The following is a 17479-nucleotide window of genomic DNA, read 5'->3' on the forward strand; positions in this document are numbered from 1 at the left end:
AACACAGACTTCTCAGCCAAGGATAAGGCTCAGTGGCAGAGCAAGTAGAGGCCCCTGGGTTCAACCCACACCTACACTGGAAAACAAGACAAATCATCAGCAACACAGCTAAAAGTACATTATTGCCTTGTGGATGAACCATGAACCATTTAGTGTCACACAGTGTCTCAGCCATGACTCAATAGAATCTGCAGAGTTAGGGCTCTGAGCCAGAATGCTCAGGGTCACCTCAGCCCTGCCATTCGCTTAGAATGTGAACTTGGGGACCTTATTTAATCAGCCTTTTGGTGCCTCGTTTTCCCCCTGTGTAAGATGGATATGCTCATAAGGTCTGTAGGACTGTTGTGATAGTTACATGAGAATACATATCTAACTTTTGGAATGGTACGCAACATAAAACATACATACCATAAGCAGCAGCTATGGCCTTTACTCATACTAATCTGTGACTTACACTCTGCCACACTATTGCTGTCTGCTTTCAGGGTTTTCCTTTGCCTCTGATGTCTAATGCATTTACCTTACACCAGCACACACTGCTCCAGGCTCCAAGCTATTTGCCTGGTTAATTCAGTTTATTTTCAAGCTTCAAGCAATTATTACCCTTTTTAGGAATCCTCCCCTACCTGACCATCTTTAAATCTCATTATCAGAAGATACCAAGGTTGGTTGTTTTTCAAACTCATAGTCTTTGAGGGCAGAACTCATGAGTTATATGCCAGGAACATGGTAGGTAGATTGTAATAATGGCTAGTAACAGTAGACACCACACCAGGCAGACCCCAACTGCTCTGCATATGTTACCAGCTTTAGTCTCGTCACAATAGCATGAGATGTGTTATCATCAACATCTCCGTTGTTTCCCCGCAGTGGAGGAAACAGAGTCTCAAGTAGTCAAGCTCGTTGCTCAAGGACTTTCAGTTAGCAAACAGCAAAGTTAGGATCTGATTGAGGCAGTCTGGCTCAGCCATCTGTGGTATGAGTCACTGATATGCTGCTTCATAAACATGGATGAACAAATAAAGGAATAAACACATTCCAAGGGCAATAGTCAAAATGAAGTGAACTTGGAATTTGAGAGTGGTTGCCTAGCCTGGTGCTTAGTGTGGGGTGATGCTCAGAAAGTATTGGGTGAAGGAAGGAAGGAATGAGAATAAAGAATGGGCTGAGAGTGAACCAAGGAGGGAAATAGATGCTGGCTACAATCATGAGTGCAGCTGAAGACGCCTACTACTCACTGGCATTCCAGTGCGTGTGCTTCCTTCCATGTTGGTTTTTTTTTTTTTTTTGCTTTTAGTCAGGGTTTCATGTTGGCTTAGCACTTGCTCATAGCCAAGGATGGCTTTGAACTTCTTCCTGTTTCCTCCCCTGGAATGCTGGGATGACTGGCATACACCAACATCCTGAGTTTACCCACATGGTGCTGGGGACCAAATCTAAGCCTGTATGTGTGCTAGGTAAGGACTACCAATTAAATTACAGCTCCAGCCCCTAAAGTTTTCATCAGATAAATCTTTAAAGTTTAGAGCTAACCAGTTAGGAACCTACTGCAGGGCATTGCACATCTGTTTGAGACTCTGTTGGTCCATGCATCTGGGTTGTGGGGGTGAAAGATTGGGTCAGGGCAGATTCACATCAGGGCCTGGCAGGGTTTATTCTTTCTCTTAGGAAAGAGTGTTCACGTGGAATTTTGCAAAGGAAAGCTACATCTATGGGACCCGTTATGAGAACCGAGTGAAAATATCTAACGATGTCCAGCTGTCAGATGCCTCCATCACCATTGATCAGCTGACCATGGATGACAATGGCACCTACGAGTGCTCCGTCTCGCTGCTGTCAGATCTGGAAGGTACCTCCAAGTCTCGAGTCCGCCTCTTGGTCCTCGGTGAGTGTTTCCAAATTTTCCTGTAGGAAAAGGGTGGCAGCATAAATGCAGACCCGGCAGGGGCTGATCATTAGCTCTGTGGTATGTTGGCCTGGCCTATGTCAGAGCAGCTGCAGGGTTCTTCTATTTCTGCCATTGGAACCAAATACTGTCAGGCTTCTGAGTGCCCAGTTCTGAGGGCGGAGGTGGAAGCTTTGGAGCCCTCCCTCCTTGCTTCCTCTGCTCTTTCTCCTCTCCACACCAATGCTTTTCCCTGCCAAACTCATTTCTGAAGAGAAGGGAAGGGAACCCCCACATAATTTACAGGTTCTCATCTCACCGTAGTCAGTTCTTGCTGCTGAGAGGGCCGCTCATGACTCCCACAGGTGGTGGGCTCCCACAGGTGGTGGGCTCCCACAGGTGATGGACTCCCCCAGGTGGTGGGCTCCCCCAGGTGGTGGACTCCCCCAGGTGGTGAGACTCCTACAGGTGGTGGGCTCCCACAGGTGGTGGGCTCCCACAGGTGATGGACTCCCCCAGGTGGTGGGACTCCCCCAGGTGGTGGGCTCCCACAGGTGGTGAGACTCCCACAGGTGGTGGACTCCCCCAGGTGGTGGACTCCCCCAGGTGGTGAGACTCCCACAGGTGGTGGGCTCCCACAGGTGATGGACTCCCCCAGGTGGTGGGACTCCCCCAGGTGGTGGACTCCCCCAGGTGGTGGGCTCCCACAGGTGGTGGGCTCCCACAGGTGGTGGGACTCCCCCAGGTGATGGACTCCCACAGGTGATGGACTCCCACGGGTGGTGCGTCTCTGTTGTCAACTCTGCTCCATACCTCAGTCCTCCCACCCTACCTCTAATAAAGGCAGCATCGCCAACCCATGGGAAATATGTTCCAAGAACCGTCCTTCTCACAAGGGAATTTGTTGGAATTTATAGTTTTGGAAGGACGAGGAAACACATCTGCTTAAGTTTCTGAGTAAATGAGGCCCTGAGAAAGGATTTGCCCCAAACCAGTTACGGGGACCACCTTAGTGAGTTCCTTGTCTGTGGCCCCCTCCTGGGAGGTAGCCACTCTACACACTTTTCCCTTTACACCACTTGACAAAATTTCTTTTAAATTGTACATGGTAGTTGCTGGACTGATGGAAAGCATTTTAGTGTGTTGGAATACACAGCAGCACACATTTGCTGTATAAAGAATAATGAGGATCTCTGCCCACTCTGCCACCTAGAGGCATCCAATGGTAATGCATGCAGGCATTCTAGACTTCTACCTATTTTCTCTCACTGTACGCCACGCACTCATACACTTTCCTCTTTCCGTAGAAGAAGTGGGATATTATAAAACACTTGGCAATTTGCTTTTAGACAATGCTCCATTGCACATTTCCCCAGGCCAACACATGCAGACCTACTGTGAGAGAGCACATTCCCTCACATGCATGTAACATGATAAATAAAAGATCCAGAGACTGATATTGGGGTTGAAGCTTCAAGCTGAAGATCAAAAAAGCAGCTGGCCACTAACTCTTACTTTACCTCAGACTGAAAGGCAATCCTGGCTCCACCAAACCGCAGACTGCAGCCTCACTGCAGCCTCTCCTCAGTGTGGCTGGAGAATGAATGCCTGATCCTGACTACTGAAGACCCTGCTCCTGTCTTTCATACCCCTCTAGTGCTGGGATTAAAGGTGTGATCCCCAGAGCTGAGAACATCTTTGTGTGAGCTGTTTTTCTTTAGGGCTGTATCAATCTGGTGTAGATCTGGATGGCCTTGGACTCACAGAGATCCGTCTACCTCTTAACCCTGAGTCCTGGGATTAAAGGTGTATGCCACTAACACCTGATCTCTATAACTTGCGGCTGACTTTGCTTTTTGAATCCTCAGGCAAGCTTTAATAAATCATAAATAATATATTACCACAGTTGCACAATGGCCTACTCAAATGTTTCATACTGATGGATATTTAGACTGATTTCATTGCTTGTTCATTTGTTTGTTTGCATAAGACATACTGCAATATACCCCTATACCGCACTTTGTGTATATGTATATAATATACATGGAAACATATAAAGTTTGGGTTCTTAAATACCTGACCTGTCTTTTGGCATAAGATTTCAGCAAGTTGGAAGGGAAGTGGCAGGAACCCATAGAAATCTAGAGCTGATACTGCTCATCCTCCAACCACACTCCTGTCCTTCACCAAGGACCAGTCACTTCTTTTGTTGTTGAGACAGGGTTTCTCTGTGAAACAGTCCTGGCTGTCCTGGAATGCACACTGTAGATCACACTGGCCTCAAACTCATAGATATCTGCCTGCCTCTGCCTTCCAGCTGCTGGGATTAAAGGAATGCACCACCATCACCCGGCTGAACCAATCATTTCTAAAGGGGAACAAATTAACCTGAAGAGTAAAGGATACAAGTTTAATCTGAGAATATGGAACTTGTTGAAACAAATCTTTCACTTTTGTAAAGAGACCTTTTTTTGTTGTTGTTGTTCTACATGCTAATAAACCCAGCTAGATTCTTTATAAAGTTTTCTTTCTCGGTGTCTTTATAGCCAGATGCTTCTTAAAGGAGAGAGGCTTTAATTATACAGGGTGGCTTATTTTGGGCAGGCTAGCGGTACCCTACCCCCCTCCCGGCAGCCTTAGCCTTGTCTAGCTCACCTTCGGGAAGCCAAGAAGCCTGAAGATTTAGCGGCCTGTGAGCCCGGTAGGATCCTTGTTCTGGTCTCTGGCGCCTCCTGATGTCCTTATAGAGAACACCGGCATCGGAGAGGCTAATGCATTCTCTTCCATCCTTTATTGCCTTTCCCCAGTAAATATACTGGTAACAACTACATGCGGCTCGCAAAACAGGCCACGTGAGAACAAGACCCCCCCCCCACCAGTACTCTTAGACCCCGCAGGTGGGGCTCTTTGAACTAGAGATGATGCGAGGTCCCAGCTGTTTGTGATCTGGAGAGGGAGGGCAGGGGTGTGCCTGGGATATGATCAGGTAGGAAGTTTACGGCCTGTGGTCAAAGGCCTATAGCAAAGGATCTCAACCCAGTCATCCTGAAAAGCAGATCTCCCTTGCTGGCCATCACTCCCTCCCCGCCTTCTCCCGGGGGCAGTTCCTGGAGTTCCTGCTCTTTGCCTTCTTGCCAAGTAATCTAGTCTTTCACTGTGTACATTTGCTTTTTATGCCTCAGCAGTTAGTCTCTAAGAATTCCCCTTCCTGCTTCTGTCCTATGTCTGTCTCCTGCAAAAACAACCTACCTCAGGGACTTCCAGTGCCACTCCACCACTTACTCTGATGGGATATGCGGGAGTTTGCCTCTGAGCCTCCTGCTAACAGCACACCCTGCACTTCTGGGAGGCTGCCTAGGTAAGGGCAGGGCAGGGAACTCCTGTGGGACACAGGAGAGAAAGTGAAGCCCAGCAGGAGTACACAGAGGGTAAGTCCACCACCCTGCACCCCCAGGGCTGTTTGCTGGGCCAGCAGCATGGGCAGCAGGCTGACAGTTAGCCAGCTGCTGGCAGGCGCTCTGCCCACCTGCTCCTGCAGGCCTGTCTTTGATCCTCACAAACCTGGGTTCTGTTTGCCAATAAGGGAGTGCCTCTAATGTGTCTGGTGGTTCCGTACCTGGCTAGGCCAGCTGTGTTAACAGATGCCAGGCACGCCTAATAATAGCCTGCCTGTTGCCAAGAAGAAAACCAGCAGCTGCTGGGCTGGAAGAGAAAGGACAATCAGGGACCGTTCCTCTAGCAACTTCCAGGTGGGCTAAGGCTGGCATCTACCCCAGGATGGGTGGCCGAAGCAAGCCGGCTAAGAGGGCATTGGATAAAAGTAGAGGGGACAGGCCCACTCCCCAAGGACATCAGTGACAACTTTTCCCACTGTGTTCTCCCTCCCCATCCCTAAAAACGTTTCCTGAAGTCTCCTGGATACTTCCTGCTTCCCCTGTCTAGCTTGCTCATCTCTTCTCTAATTCTTGCCACCACCGTCACCATGGTGACCTTCTGGTCACAGCCGTATGATGTGCTGGGTTATCATTCTCTGCCCAGCAGTCTTGTCCCCTACTCTGTTATTGTTTCATTGTCTTTCCCCCCCCCCCATTGGATTCCTTGACTCACTGGCAGTATCACCCCAGCGGCCAGCATTGTTAGGCAGAACGTGGCTACCTAATAATATTTATAGAACCACCTCCACTCCACCCAATGTGACAGTATCAAGGCTGAGGGAAAGACACAGGCTTGGAATCTCAAGAAGCCAGGGGAACCAAGGACAGATTGCTGGTTATTGTTGCTGGGGTTTATAAATATTTCTATGGCATTCCTTCCATTGCTTCTGCCCACTCCCAAGTCTTCAGTCACATTTCCTACCCAGGAGGAGGGTCTGCACTGCCTGGGGTCCCTCATTATCTAGCCACTTGTGCTAATTCCATTTCATTAGCAAAGCACGTGGAGAGGGCAATGGTAGGTCCACAGAGAACATTCTGAAGGATCTGAAACTGAAGTCTGCAAAGATCATCTAACTAGAGTGAGGAACCCCTGGCCAGCTCCAGCCCACAGCCTGCTCTGCCCTTAAGGTTCTGAAGTGTTATTAAAAGTAGAAAATGCAAGGGGGAGAGAGAAGGTATCCAGAAGGAGGGGCTGGGGATAAACATGATCAAAATATATTACATACATGTATGAAGTTTTCAAAGAATAAAAAATATTATACATTTGCTCTCCCCCCCCAAAAAAAAGCAGCTTGCTGTCCCCTAACTTTAGAGTTCTGAAACACTGTGGTCCCTGCCGAGTCAATATAAAGAGAGCTTGTGTGGGTCAGTAGAGCAAGCACTGGGCATGGAGTCAGGTAACCTGGGTTCTAGTCCCACCTCAGCCAGGACCCAAGAACAAGTGTCCCTTCTGTGCTCTATGGCCCCCATTTGTACAATAGCTATGTCAGTCATGTTCAAACTCCCACAATTCCAAAGAGCACAGGAAGCTACTATCAACCAGCCTGTCATAGGGACTATTTCTCTGGGTGATTTGTTTGCAAATAAACTTTACATGACACCAGTGAATCCCAAAGTGATTCTACCGATGTTCAGCTCAGACAACTCATGATACTGTTATGAGGGTGAATCCACAGTAGCCACAGCGCTGGAATCATCCACACCTCAGCATGGATGACTTCTCCATGGCTGTAGAGATGGACAATGCCCCCTTCAGTTAGCCTTCCACAGTCCATGTGCTCGAGCACCTCCCGAGACAAGACCATGAACAATTAGGGCAGAACTACTTACAAATGGCCACTGGTGCTTGACAGAGTGTCTGGAAGCTCAGGGGAGAGTTCAACAGCCCCTCCTTCTATGAGGTCGTGTTAGCAGCCCACAAGCCCAGCTTTGAGGGGCTGGTAAATAGTCACAGCTTCTCTGATGAAGTTGACGCTATTATGCTGGCAAGAATGCTCTATACAACACAGCCTCTGGCGCTGCCCATTTGAGAGGGTGAAATGACAGTGGCTATTTTGGGGGTGAGTTAACTTTATAATATTACATCTCAACATTAAGCTATATACGTTTCTGCATACCTCTGTATGTGTGTGCAATGGGAGACATGGGTTGATAGATATTGGGGCAGGCAGTAGTTGTCCCCATACAGTTCATGGCTATCATCTTGTCTCTTTCCTCCACAGTGCCACCCTCCATGCCGGCCTGCGGCATCGAAGGGGAGACAGTGATTGGGAATGACATCAAGCTGACATGCCTGTCTGCGGAGGGCTCTCCAAGCCCACAGTACAGCTGGAAGAGCTACAATGCCCAGAACCAGCAGCGGCCGCTCACCCAACCAGGTGACAGGGGCAGCAGGGCAGGCGCTGTGCATGACACATAGGCACACCGGACTGACTAGAGCTGCCAGAGGAGGCAGAGGCTGACCAAGCAATCAAAGTCCCATCTCCCTAGTCCTGCCCTTGTGCTATCTCAGACCATCCCTCAGAACATTGGTTTCCCATAAGAATACCTACCTCACAGCCACAAAGACGGAAATGGATTCTGAGAAGTGCCAAGTTTCTGTGCACGCCCCCACCCCCTCCCATTCTCTTGAGGATGTGTGTCTGGCTAAGCACTGTGTGTAGAAACACTGGGGCTTGTTCTTTGAAGCTGCGCTGTGGCCTAAAGCCCACTTTTGAGGTGTGGAATTTCCTAGCCTCCTTTCATATCCAGCCCAGTCCATCTCAGACACCAACACAAACACACCATGGACTATTAGGGCCTTCATTCTCAGGGCAGGCTATAGCAGAGTTATCCATAGTTGCCCGGAGACCTGTCTTGTACTGGACAGTCAATATTTGACCTTTTGGTCAGGAAAAAAAAAAACTAGAAGGAGGAAAAGGGAGAGGCATAGGGGCCAAGAGAAGAAAGGGAGGAGGAGAGAGGGGAGGAGAGGGGTGGGGCTGGGACTGTGTGAACACTCTGCTGCCATTATATCCACCCATGTGGAAATCCCCTGGGCTCCCAGTGCCCACCAGCTGCCATGGCTGCACCAGTGATTTGAGACAGGAACTGAAAGGCTGGAATGATGCCCATAAGGTTTAGCCTTGGGGTCTTTCAGTCCTGTGTGTGTGTAGCTTAGAAGTGACAGTAAAGCCTGTGAGTGGACTAGCTATTGGTCATTCAGCTCTTTAGTGAACCAATCAGAAGGTGCCTCAGACAGAGCCACATCTTTACAGTATAGACAAATACTTCACAACAGGACACACCTGTTTTGAGATGCTGGCCTGAGGGAGGGAAGAACACCCAGTCCCTTTAGCAAGCTGGATGGATGAACACCCCACTCCTTAGGTTTTCATCGAACCAGAGTGGATTTTACCATGCTACCTTTCACTCATTTGGAGGGTAATCAATAAGTTCTCAAAAACAAAGTTAGCAGCCAGGCAGTTGGTGGTGGTAAACGCCTTTAATCTCAGCACTTGGGAGGCAGTGCTATGAGTTTGAGGCCAGCCTGGTCTACAGAATAAGTTCCAGGACAGCCAGAGCTACACAGAAAAACCCTGTCTTAAAACAATAAGAAGAAGACCCCCCCACACACACATAAAAACAAACAATAACAAAAAAACCCCAACGAAATCAAAGATAGTAGAACTCACTTTACTTAATGTAAAAGGGATGATGCAATATGAATTTCTGCTGGCATGTTTCTAGTTTGCTGATTAAAATAAACTGCATTTGTTTAGTGTTTATATATATGCATGAGCGTACCACAGTGAGAGGTCAGAGGGCAGCCTGTAGGAGTCACTTCCCTCTGATCATATGAATCCCAGGGACTTGGGTTGTCTTAATTGGCAGCAGGTACTTTTTTTTTTTTTTACCCATGGAATCATCTCACTAGTCCCTGGATTGCCATTTGAACGTCTGCGATTTTTGTTGAAATCACCTGGAGCTGGCCTTAAACTCTGTGGTCCCCTGTCTCTACCCTCTATTCTCCAGTCATGGTCTGAGGACATAGTGCTGTGTGACTGTCCTCTAGCAAAGTGTGCACAGTGGGTCCAGGGCTGAAGGTCGTGAGGCCGTGAGCCGCAGTAGCTGACACACAGTGGAGTGAAATAGTGTGTGAGGGACCCTGGAGGCTCTCTTCCCAAAGAGGATGTTTGAGTTGCCAGGTGACCTGGTGTTTAAGAGCAGCCGTGGGGCTTGGGTCAGTCCTGGCTGTGCTGCTTGTTACCTAGCCTGTCTGTGCTTTTGTCTCTACATCTATGAAATGGGTACAGCACCAGTGTTCATCACATGCTGTTACTGTGAAGTGAGAACAGAAGGACATAGAGCATTGAGATCAATGCCATGGGCAGCAGGGATGCAGTCAGCTCTAGGTATTGTTAGCTGTATTCAGCAGGCCCTTCAGAGTAGCATAGCGTGGGAACCATGGCATCAGTGTAAATGATGGAAGACGGCCGTTGATGGGAAAGATAGGAGAGATGCGAGGGGCCTGGGAGTCAGCCTAGGAGGTGGGATTTTTCCCTGTAAGTACAGGCTCCTCCTAGGAGCCTCACAAATGGGCATGCAGTCACGGTTTCCCGCTTCCATCAAAAGAAGTTGTTAGGGGCTAAAACTTAGTTTCTTTACTAAGTTTACTAAGTGGGAGAATCCTGAGGGCACAGGAGGAGGTTAAAGTGAGATTTGCTTCTCTGCTGTATCTAGCCCTGAGTTCAGATTTTCTCAGTCAGAATTCAGACCTAGAGTGACAGCAACGAAGATGGCTACTGTGATACGATGTCACCATGAAAGCAACTGGCATCTGCAGTCAGGAAGGAGAGAGAGAGAGAGAGAGAGAGAGAGAGAGAGAGAGGGAGAGAGAGGTACACACAGAGACAGACACAGAGAGACAGACACACAGAGTCAGAGAGGTGACTGCTGCTGCTCAGTTCATTTTCTCCTTTGTAGTCAGCCCAGGATTCTAGCCCAAGAACTGGTGATGCCCACAGCTAAGATGGGTCTTCCCACCATAATTACCTTAATGTAGACCACCCCACACAACCATGCCCAAGGCTAGCTTGATCCGGAATCCCTCACAGGCATGCCCAGAAGCTTATCTGCTAGGTGATTTTGATTCATATTGGTAGTATTAACCATGGACTTGATCCGAGGGATGTGATCGGATCACTTCTGTCTGGACAATGTGGTGGAGGTAGGGTGCTACTCTCAAGCCTGTTGTTCCTAGAGTGCCCTGCAGAGAGGGCCCTAGAGTCCTCTTTTAACTTTGTAGCTGCAAGTAAGGTACTTACAAGTTCCTGGGTCCTGAAAAACAAACAAACTAAAACCACAAAACAACAACAACAAAACGTAACAAGAGCTGAGATGTTGCTATTAGCTTCCTTGAAGGAAGAGGCAGCCTCCCACATGAGGGCTCTGGGAATGCTTTAAGAATTGTCTTCTAGTGAGTGAGTTCCAGGAGTGGAAGGAACAGGAATTTGGGTATCAAGGAAGGAGACTGGAACACTTTAGGGGAGGAGTAGTGAGAGCAGAAATGGGTCTGCCCCCAGAGCCTGGGATGAGAGGTTGTATCCAGAGCTTACTGACCGGCCTTGGTGGGAGGGGACAGAAAGAGCAGATCCTGTTAATTCAATATTAGTATCTTGAGATGGTCAGGCTTCTTAGCTGTTCAGCAGAAGACAGATGACTGTCCTGCATCCCCAGTACTGATCACAAGATGTCGCCATAACAACAGGAAACTGGGTTTTAGAAACAAGAGGGCTCTTTCCAGAAGGGATGGGAGCCTGGGGCCCCCAGTTCAATCAAAGCCAATTGGTGGCACGGGGTAAGCTTCATCTAGAGAAGTTTCTAGAACACATTGTTTGCTTAGGAGACTAGGGGGAAGATGGTGCTGGTTCATGCATCAGGAACCCCCTCATGGGTTCCCCTAAGCAAGGTCTAGAGCTGCCCTGGGGTGCTGTGGACACCTGACTCTCACTGAGCCACACACTTCCAAGGGGACTCTGATGCCAGCACAAGGCCTCCTAAGCATGCCAGGGGTCACAGAGCATTCTGTAAAGTGTATTCCTTCAACACTCTCTTCAAACTAACCAAGTCCAATGGGGTTAGAGAATGGGAACCCTGATACTCTGTATCCCTATCAGGGTTCCTAGAACTTTACAACCACAATGATTTTTTTTTTTTTTTTTTTTTTTTTTTTTTTTTGCATATAGAGTATTTTTTATTTAATTTTATATAACAAAGTCCAATTAAATGAAAACAAACATTTATACACAATATTTGGGAATTTGGGCGTCGTTCTTTCCAAACTACTTCCTGCTGGTAAGGGGCGCTGTCTTGGGGGATTCGAAGAAGATTCAGATATCCTAGCTGTAGTCTGTAGGGCTGTTTTGTCCAGCTGTTTGGAATGTAGGATCAGCTTGTACTCTGTTTCAGGCGGTCTGGTGTGATCAAACCACATTAGTCTGGAAGGAATCCACATCTTTTCATTTTCTGTGGAAACAAAAATAGAAATACTTTTCCCCAGTAACTTGTTCTTCAACTTAAATTTTGGAGTCAAAGCGTTTTTTTTTTTTTTTTTTTTTTTTTTATTATTATTATTTTACATGTCGATCCCAGTTCCCTCTCCCTCCCTCCCTCCCCTCCAGCCCTCCCTCCCTCCTTCCCTCCCTTTTGCCCTCTCTACCCTCTCCCATGCACTCTAAACACCCTCCCCTCCCAACCCCCCACCACAATACAATATGTAGGGGAATGCCATCCAGTTGGGGTCATGTAGATCTGACAGGTCCTGTGAAGTAGGGACTAGGGCTTCTCTCCTATCTCTAGAATAAGGCAGTTATCCCTCCATGGGGGATATGTTTGCAAAGTCCTTTTGTGCACCAGGGATACATCCTGGCTCCACTGTCTGAGGTCTCTTAGACTGCTCAGACCTTCTGGCTGAGACCCATATTCAGGGGAGTCCGAGTCAGACCTCTGTTGGCTTCCCAGCTATCAGTCTAGTGGCCCTTAGCTCCTCCTTGTTCAGGTAAGCTGTCTCTATGTACTTCTACCGCATGGTCTTGTCCTCTCCATCTGCTTCTGGGTTCTAGTTTGACTCAGTGTTTATGTATGGGTGTTTGCTCCTGTTTTCAACAGGCATTAGTTGAGGACTCCATGGAGAAGTTAGTTGTTGATCTCACTCTCCGGGAAGGGCATTTATGATAGCCTTTCCACGGAAGCTGAGATTGTTATTTGGGAGCAGTCTTGTAGTTCCCTCGACCTTTCTTTGTGTTCAACTTTATCTTCAAACCAATATTGGCTCCCTCTTTTATGTTCTCTCTCTCTGTCTCTGTCTCTCTCTCTCTTTCCTATTTTCCATTCCTAACCAGGCTCAATCCTCCTAGTCACACATGCCTTCCTCTCCTCCCTCTCATTTTCTCCTACTTCTCTCTCCATTAGCTGTCCTCCCCCACTATACCTGAGGTCTGGGGGACTTGTCCCTTCCCAGTTCTGTGAGGGACTTTATATGAATCTCTTAGAATACAACTTGTATCCTAGTTCCTCTGGTGATGTGAATTATAGGCTGGTGATCATTTGATCTAGGTCTAAAATCCATATATGAGTGAGTACATACTGTGTTCCTCTTTTTGTGACTGGGTTACCTCATTCAGGATGGTTTCTTCAAGTGCCATCCACTTGCCTGCGAATTTCAAGATACCATTATTTTTTTCTGCAGAGTAGTATTCCATTGTGTAGATGTGCCACATCTTCATTAACCATTCTTCAATTGAAGGGCATCTAGGTTGCTTCCAGGTTCTTGCTATTACAAATAGTGCTGCTATGAACATAGTTGAACAGATGTCTTTGTTGCATTGATGTGAATCCTTTGGGTATATGCCTAAGAGGGGGATTGCCGGGTCCTGTGGTAAACTAATTCCCATTTTCCTGAGGAACCGCCATACTGATCTCCAAAGTGGCTGTATGAGTTTGCACTCCCACCAGCAGTGGAGGAGTGTTCCACTTTCTCCACATCCTCTCCAACATAAGTCATCACTGGTGTTTCTAATTTTAGCCATTCTGGCAGGGGTAAGATGGTATCTCAAAGTTGTTTTGATTTGCATTTCCCTGATAGCTAAGGATGTGGAGCATTTTCTTAAGTGTCTTTCAGCCTTTTTGATTTCCTCCATTGAGAATTCTTTCTTCAGTTCTGTACCCCATTTTTTAATAGGGTTATTTGGTGTTTTGTTGACTAGTTTCTTGAGTTCTTTGTATATTTTGGAGATCAGCCCTTTGTCGGATATAGGATTAGTGAAAATCTTTTCCCAGTCAGTGGGCTGCCGTTTGGTCTTGTCAACTGTGTCCTTTGCCTTACAGAAGCTTCTAAGTTTGAAGAGGTCCCATTTATTAATTGTTTCTTTCAGTGTCTGTGCCCCTGGAGTTATGTTCAAGAAGCGGTCTCCTATACCAATTTGTTCAAGGGTACCTCCTACTTTCTCTTCTAAGAGGTTCAATGTGGCTGGATTGATGTTGAGGTCTTTGATCCATTTGGACTTGAGTTTTGTGCATGGCGACAGACATGGGTCTATCTGCAGTCTTCTACACACCCTCATCCAATTGTGCCAGCACCATTTGTTGAAGATGCTGTCTTTGCCCCATTGTATCATTTTAGCTGTTTTGTCGAAAATCAGGTGTTCATAGGTGCATGGATTAATATCAGGATTTTCAATTCGATTCCATTGGTCTACCTGTCTATTTTTATGCCAATACCAGGCTGTTTTCAGAACTATAGCTCTGTAGTAGAGCTTAAAGTCAGGAATGGTGATGCCTCCTGATGTTCTTTTATTGTATAGGGTTGTTTTGGCTATCCTGGGTCTTTTGTTTTTCCATATAAAGTTAATTATTATCCTTTCAAGGTCGGTGAAGAATTGAACCACAATGATTTCTACACTTGCTTTCCTTGCAGACACCTCTCCAGTATCATATACAAATGTCACATGTAAAAGAAATTGAAGACCCCTGATGTTAACTTCTGGCTTCCACATGTGTATACATATATACATGGATAACCACACACACACACACACACACACACACACACACACACACACACACTCAGAGAGAGAGAGAGAGAGAGAGAGAGAGAGAGAGAGAGAGAGAGAGAGAGAGCTGGTTACTGAAGATTAGAGACCACTTCTGAAATGTCTACAGGGTTGTGACAAGTCTCTTCTTGACGATTTAGAATGTCCCCTAGAGGTGGATTGTAACACCTGGTGGCAGCAAGTTCCTGATGAGGCTGGCACTTGCACTCATGACAAAATGTCTTTGAAAACAGAACACACACACAGGCTGTCTAGGCACAACCCACGGGATCATGAATTCTGGACGAGGTCCCTCGTGAGGACATCTGTTCCAACATTGGCTGTCTTCACCCTCACTTCCCAGATGAGGCAGGCAGCAGTGGCTGAAGAATTAGATGGCTAGAGAGAGGGTGGGTGAGGAAGAAGAGTTTAAACTGATACAGTCCCCCAACTACACAACACTCCCCTCCCCCTAACCGTATCCATGCCTGACACCACACACATCACAGACACATATGCCCATATATGCTTCCCAAGTGTTTACTGCACATCAGGTATTCTACTGGGCATTTATATTTATTATTTAACACCTCATTTTAGGTTCACAAGTACCTTGCCAGGCAGGTATTATCATTTCTAGTTATAGATGAAGAAATGGTTCACAGAAGGCCAAGTTACTTGTCAAATGCTTCAAACAAGTGGACAAAGCCAGACTTGACACCCAGGGTCCTGACTGGATGGGAAGCCATGCAGTGTTGTCCCACCTGCCATGTTGACCCCCTAGTGGTCTTAGAGGCATTTTTTCCTACACTCCGCCATTCTTTTCACTCCGCTGCTCTTCCTTCAGCCTCAGGCCAGCCCTTGATTCTGAAGAACATCACAACGGATATGGCTGGGTACTACATCTGCACCTCCAGTAACGAGGTGGGGGTAAAGTCCTGCAACATCACCGTGGCTCCCAGACCTCGTAAGAGCAGGGTGTGGAGGGAGGGTACAAAGCCCAGAGGTGGCTGCTTGGGGCCCATTGGAGGTGAATGAGGTGACTGCTATGACCCTGGAGAGATGACTCCCCGCCTAGGCTTTCCTCTCCCTGTTGTTTGGAAATAGAGCTTGGGACAGACTTCTAGAGACCTCTTCAGCCATGCCTGTCTCATGGGCCACTCAGAGAGAGTGAGGGAAGTGCCTAGAACCAGTTGCCTTGGTCTAAATCCTAGTCTCTTTTTGTGAGGAGAACGGAGACCACAGTTATCTCCAGCATAAGCCAGAAGCTGGCAAAGCTTAACACTCAGCGTCTTTGCGGAGCCTGGGTAGCCCAGTATCAGAATGCTCTGGTCTGTATTCTCTTATTTGGTCCTCTATCCTTAAGAATATCCTCAGATCTGTGGAGTCAAATTCTTCCAGGGTCCTGACTTTTGTGGAGTGTTAGCAGAGAGAGGCCGGTAGCCTTTGCTCCCTAGGCTGGTAGAAGGACTGGAGTGGGCCAGAGGCCGAGAGCAACCAGCCTGCTGTGCCCTGCACCAGTGCCGTGGTGCTGCGGTTCCTCACCTCTAGCCTGGCTTCTCTTTTGCTGGGGTTGAGTTGGGGGCAGAGGGGGCTAGAGATGGGGCTCAGGAGGTACAGCTCTCTGTTCTCTTGCAGCTTCCATGAACATTGCACTGTATGCGGGCATTGCCGGGGGCGCATTTGCAGCCCTCATCATCATCGGCATCATTGTCTACTGCTGCTGCTGTCGGGAAAAGGGAGAGAAAGCTGAGGACGTGGAGGACACAAGGCCGTAAGTGTGCTGGGGTAGGCAGCCGGCCGTTTGGAAAGAAGCAGATGGAAATACACATCTCGAGTCCTTCTTGGGTGCAGGCCCAGGCAGTGTCTCGAGAGACTCTTTGTTTCAGTGTTCCCCAGCTGCAGCTGAGGGATGAGCAAGTCACCCAAATTAAGGGCAACTGCAGCCCTGCACTAGTCCCTGCGCCTGTGGTTTGCAGCTCAGGGTGGCCTTCTCCGTGACAAGGGGAGGGTCACTGCTCCCACAGTCTCCTTAGCCCACAAGTGATTGCAGAGCAGAGTCCCTTTGCAGCTCCTGGGTGGGGATGGCGGTGGGATCGGTTTACCCCACCTCCCCTCCCTGCTATGAGGGTTAACCTTCTCCTCTTTCCCCATTGCCCTGTAGGAACCGAGCTGCTTACCAAGAGCCTCGAGAGCAGCGGACAGAAGTTTCCAGAGGGAGGGAAGATGAACATGACTACAGGCATGGGGACCAGAGGAGCTCAGGGCGTAGCTCGCCAGAACAACCGTTCCAGTAAAGGGGGCCTGTAGCCTAGTGGGAGAGGAGGGCTAGGGCCTGGTCCCCTGCTTCTGGCCTCTTTTCCCTCTAGTCCCATAATCCTGCCCACCCCAACAATTGGTGGAGGGCATCTTCCTCTCTCTCTCTCTCTCTGTGTGTGTGTGTGTGTTTCCGGGGAGCATCATTGGCCTGACTATATGGGTCCTACCTGTGACTTGTGACTCTGATGACCACACTGATAAGATCCTTCCTTGTTGCTATATCTGACTCAGAACTGGGCCTTTCCCCTCAACCAGACAGCACCCTCTGCCTCCCTTATGGCGGGCAGGGGCTCCTGGAAGCTCAGCATTGAGCGGGAGTGGGGGGGCTGTTTGGAGCTCCCCATACAAACAGTGCCAACATTAGATGGATGGGAGTCTGCCCTGCCCACCACCCCCATCACTCAGGGGAGAGCCGGTGGATGGGCTTGAACTCAATATTTTTGTTGAATTAAGGAAAGAAATCAAGGACGTGGTGATTTACCCAGTTTAATTGTACCACGGTGGCCCCCAGCTTCAGCCTCAGCCTCATCTCCCACCATATTGCTCCTGTTCCCAGATACATGCCTTCTCAGGACTTCCCCGAACACAGTTCCATCCCTGCCCATCAAAATCCCACCTGCCCTTATAGCCCACTACTCTTGGACCCCAATGTTTTTTCTGAATCCTGTCGTGACTGCTTCCATGTAGGGAAACAGCATAGTCACTTTGTGCTATACCCAGCCCTGGACAACATGCAAAGCCATCAGATCTCTGCTTCCTGCCCTGGAGCA

The 17479-nt window shown here is 48.2% G+C and overlaps 1 protein-coding gene across 1 annotated transcript in view; it reads left to right on the forward strand.

The window, feature by feature from the left end:
- The window catches only part of Gpa33 (glycoprotein A33), a 28080-nt gene extending 11267 nt beyond the window's left edge, over nucleotides 1-16813 (forward strand). The window contains exons 3-7 of the mRNA XM_051185754.1: nucleotides 1669-1885; nucleotides 7542-7697; nucleotides 15238-15357; nucleotides 16029-16164; nucleotides 16555-16813. Of these exons, the coding sequence (XP_051041711.1) occupies nucleotides 1669-1885; nucleotides 7542-7697; nucleotides 15238-15357; nucleotides 16029-16164; nucleotides 16555-16687 (762 nt within the window). The 3' untranslated portion in view covers nucleotides 16688-16813. The remainder of the gene's footprint in view (nucleotides 1-1668; nucleotides 1886-7541; nucleotides 7698-15237; nucleotides 15358-16028; nucleotides 16165-16554) is intronic.
- The last annotated feature ends 666 nt before the right edge of the window (nucleotides 16814-17479 follow it).

This window comes from Phodopus roborovskii, unplaced genomic scaffold (genome assembly GCF_943737965.1).
Source record: "Phodopus roborovskii unplaced genomic scaffold, PHOROB, whole genome shotgun sequence".
NCBI classification, from domain to species: Eukaryota; Metazoa; Chordata; class Mammalia; order Rodentia; family Cricetidae; genus Phodopus; species Phodopus roborovskii.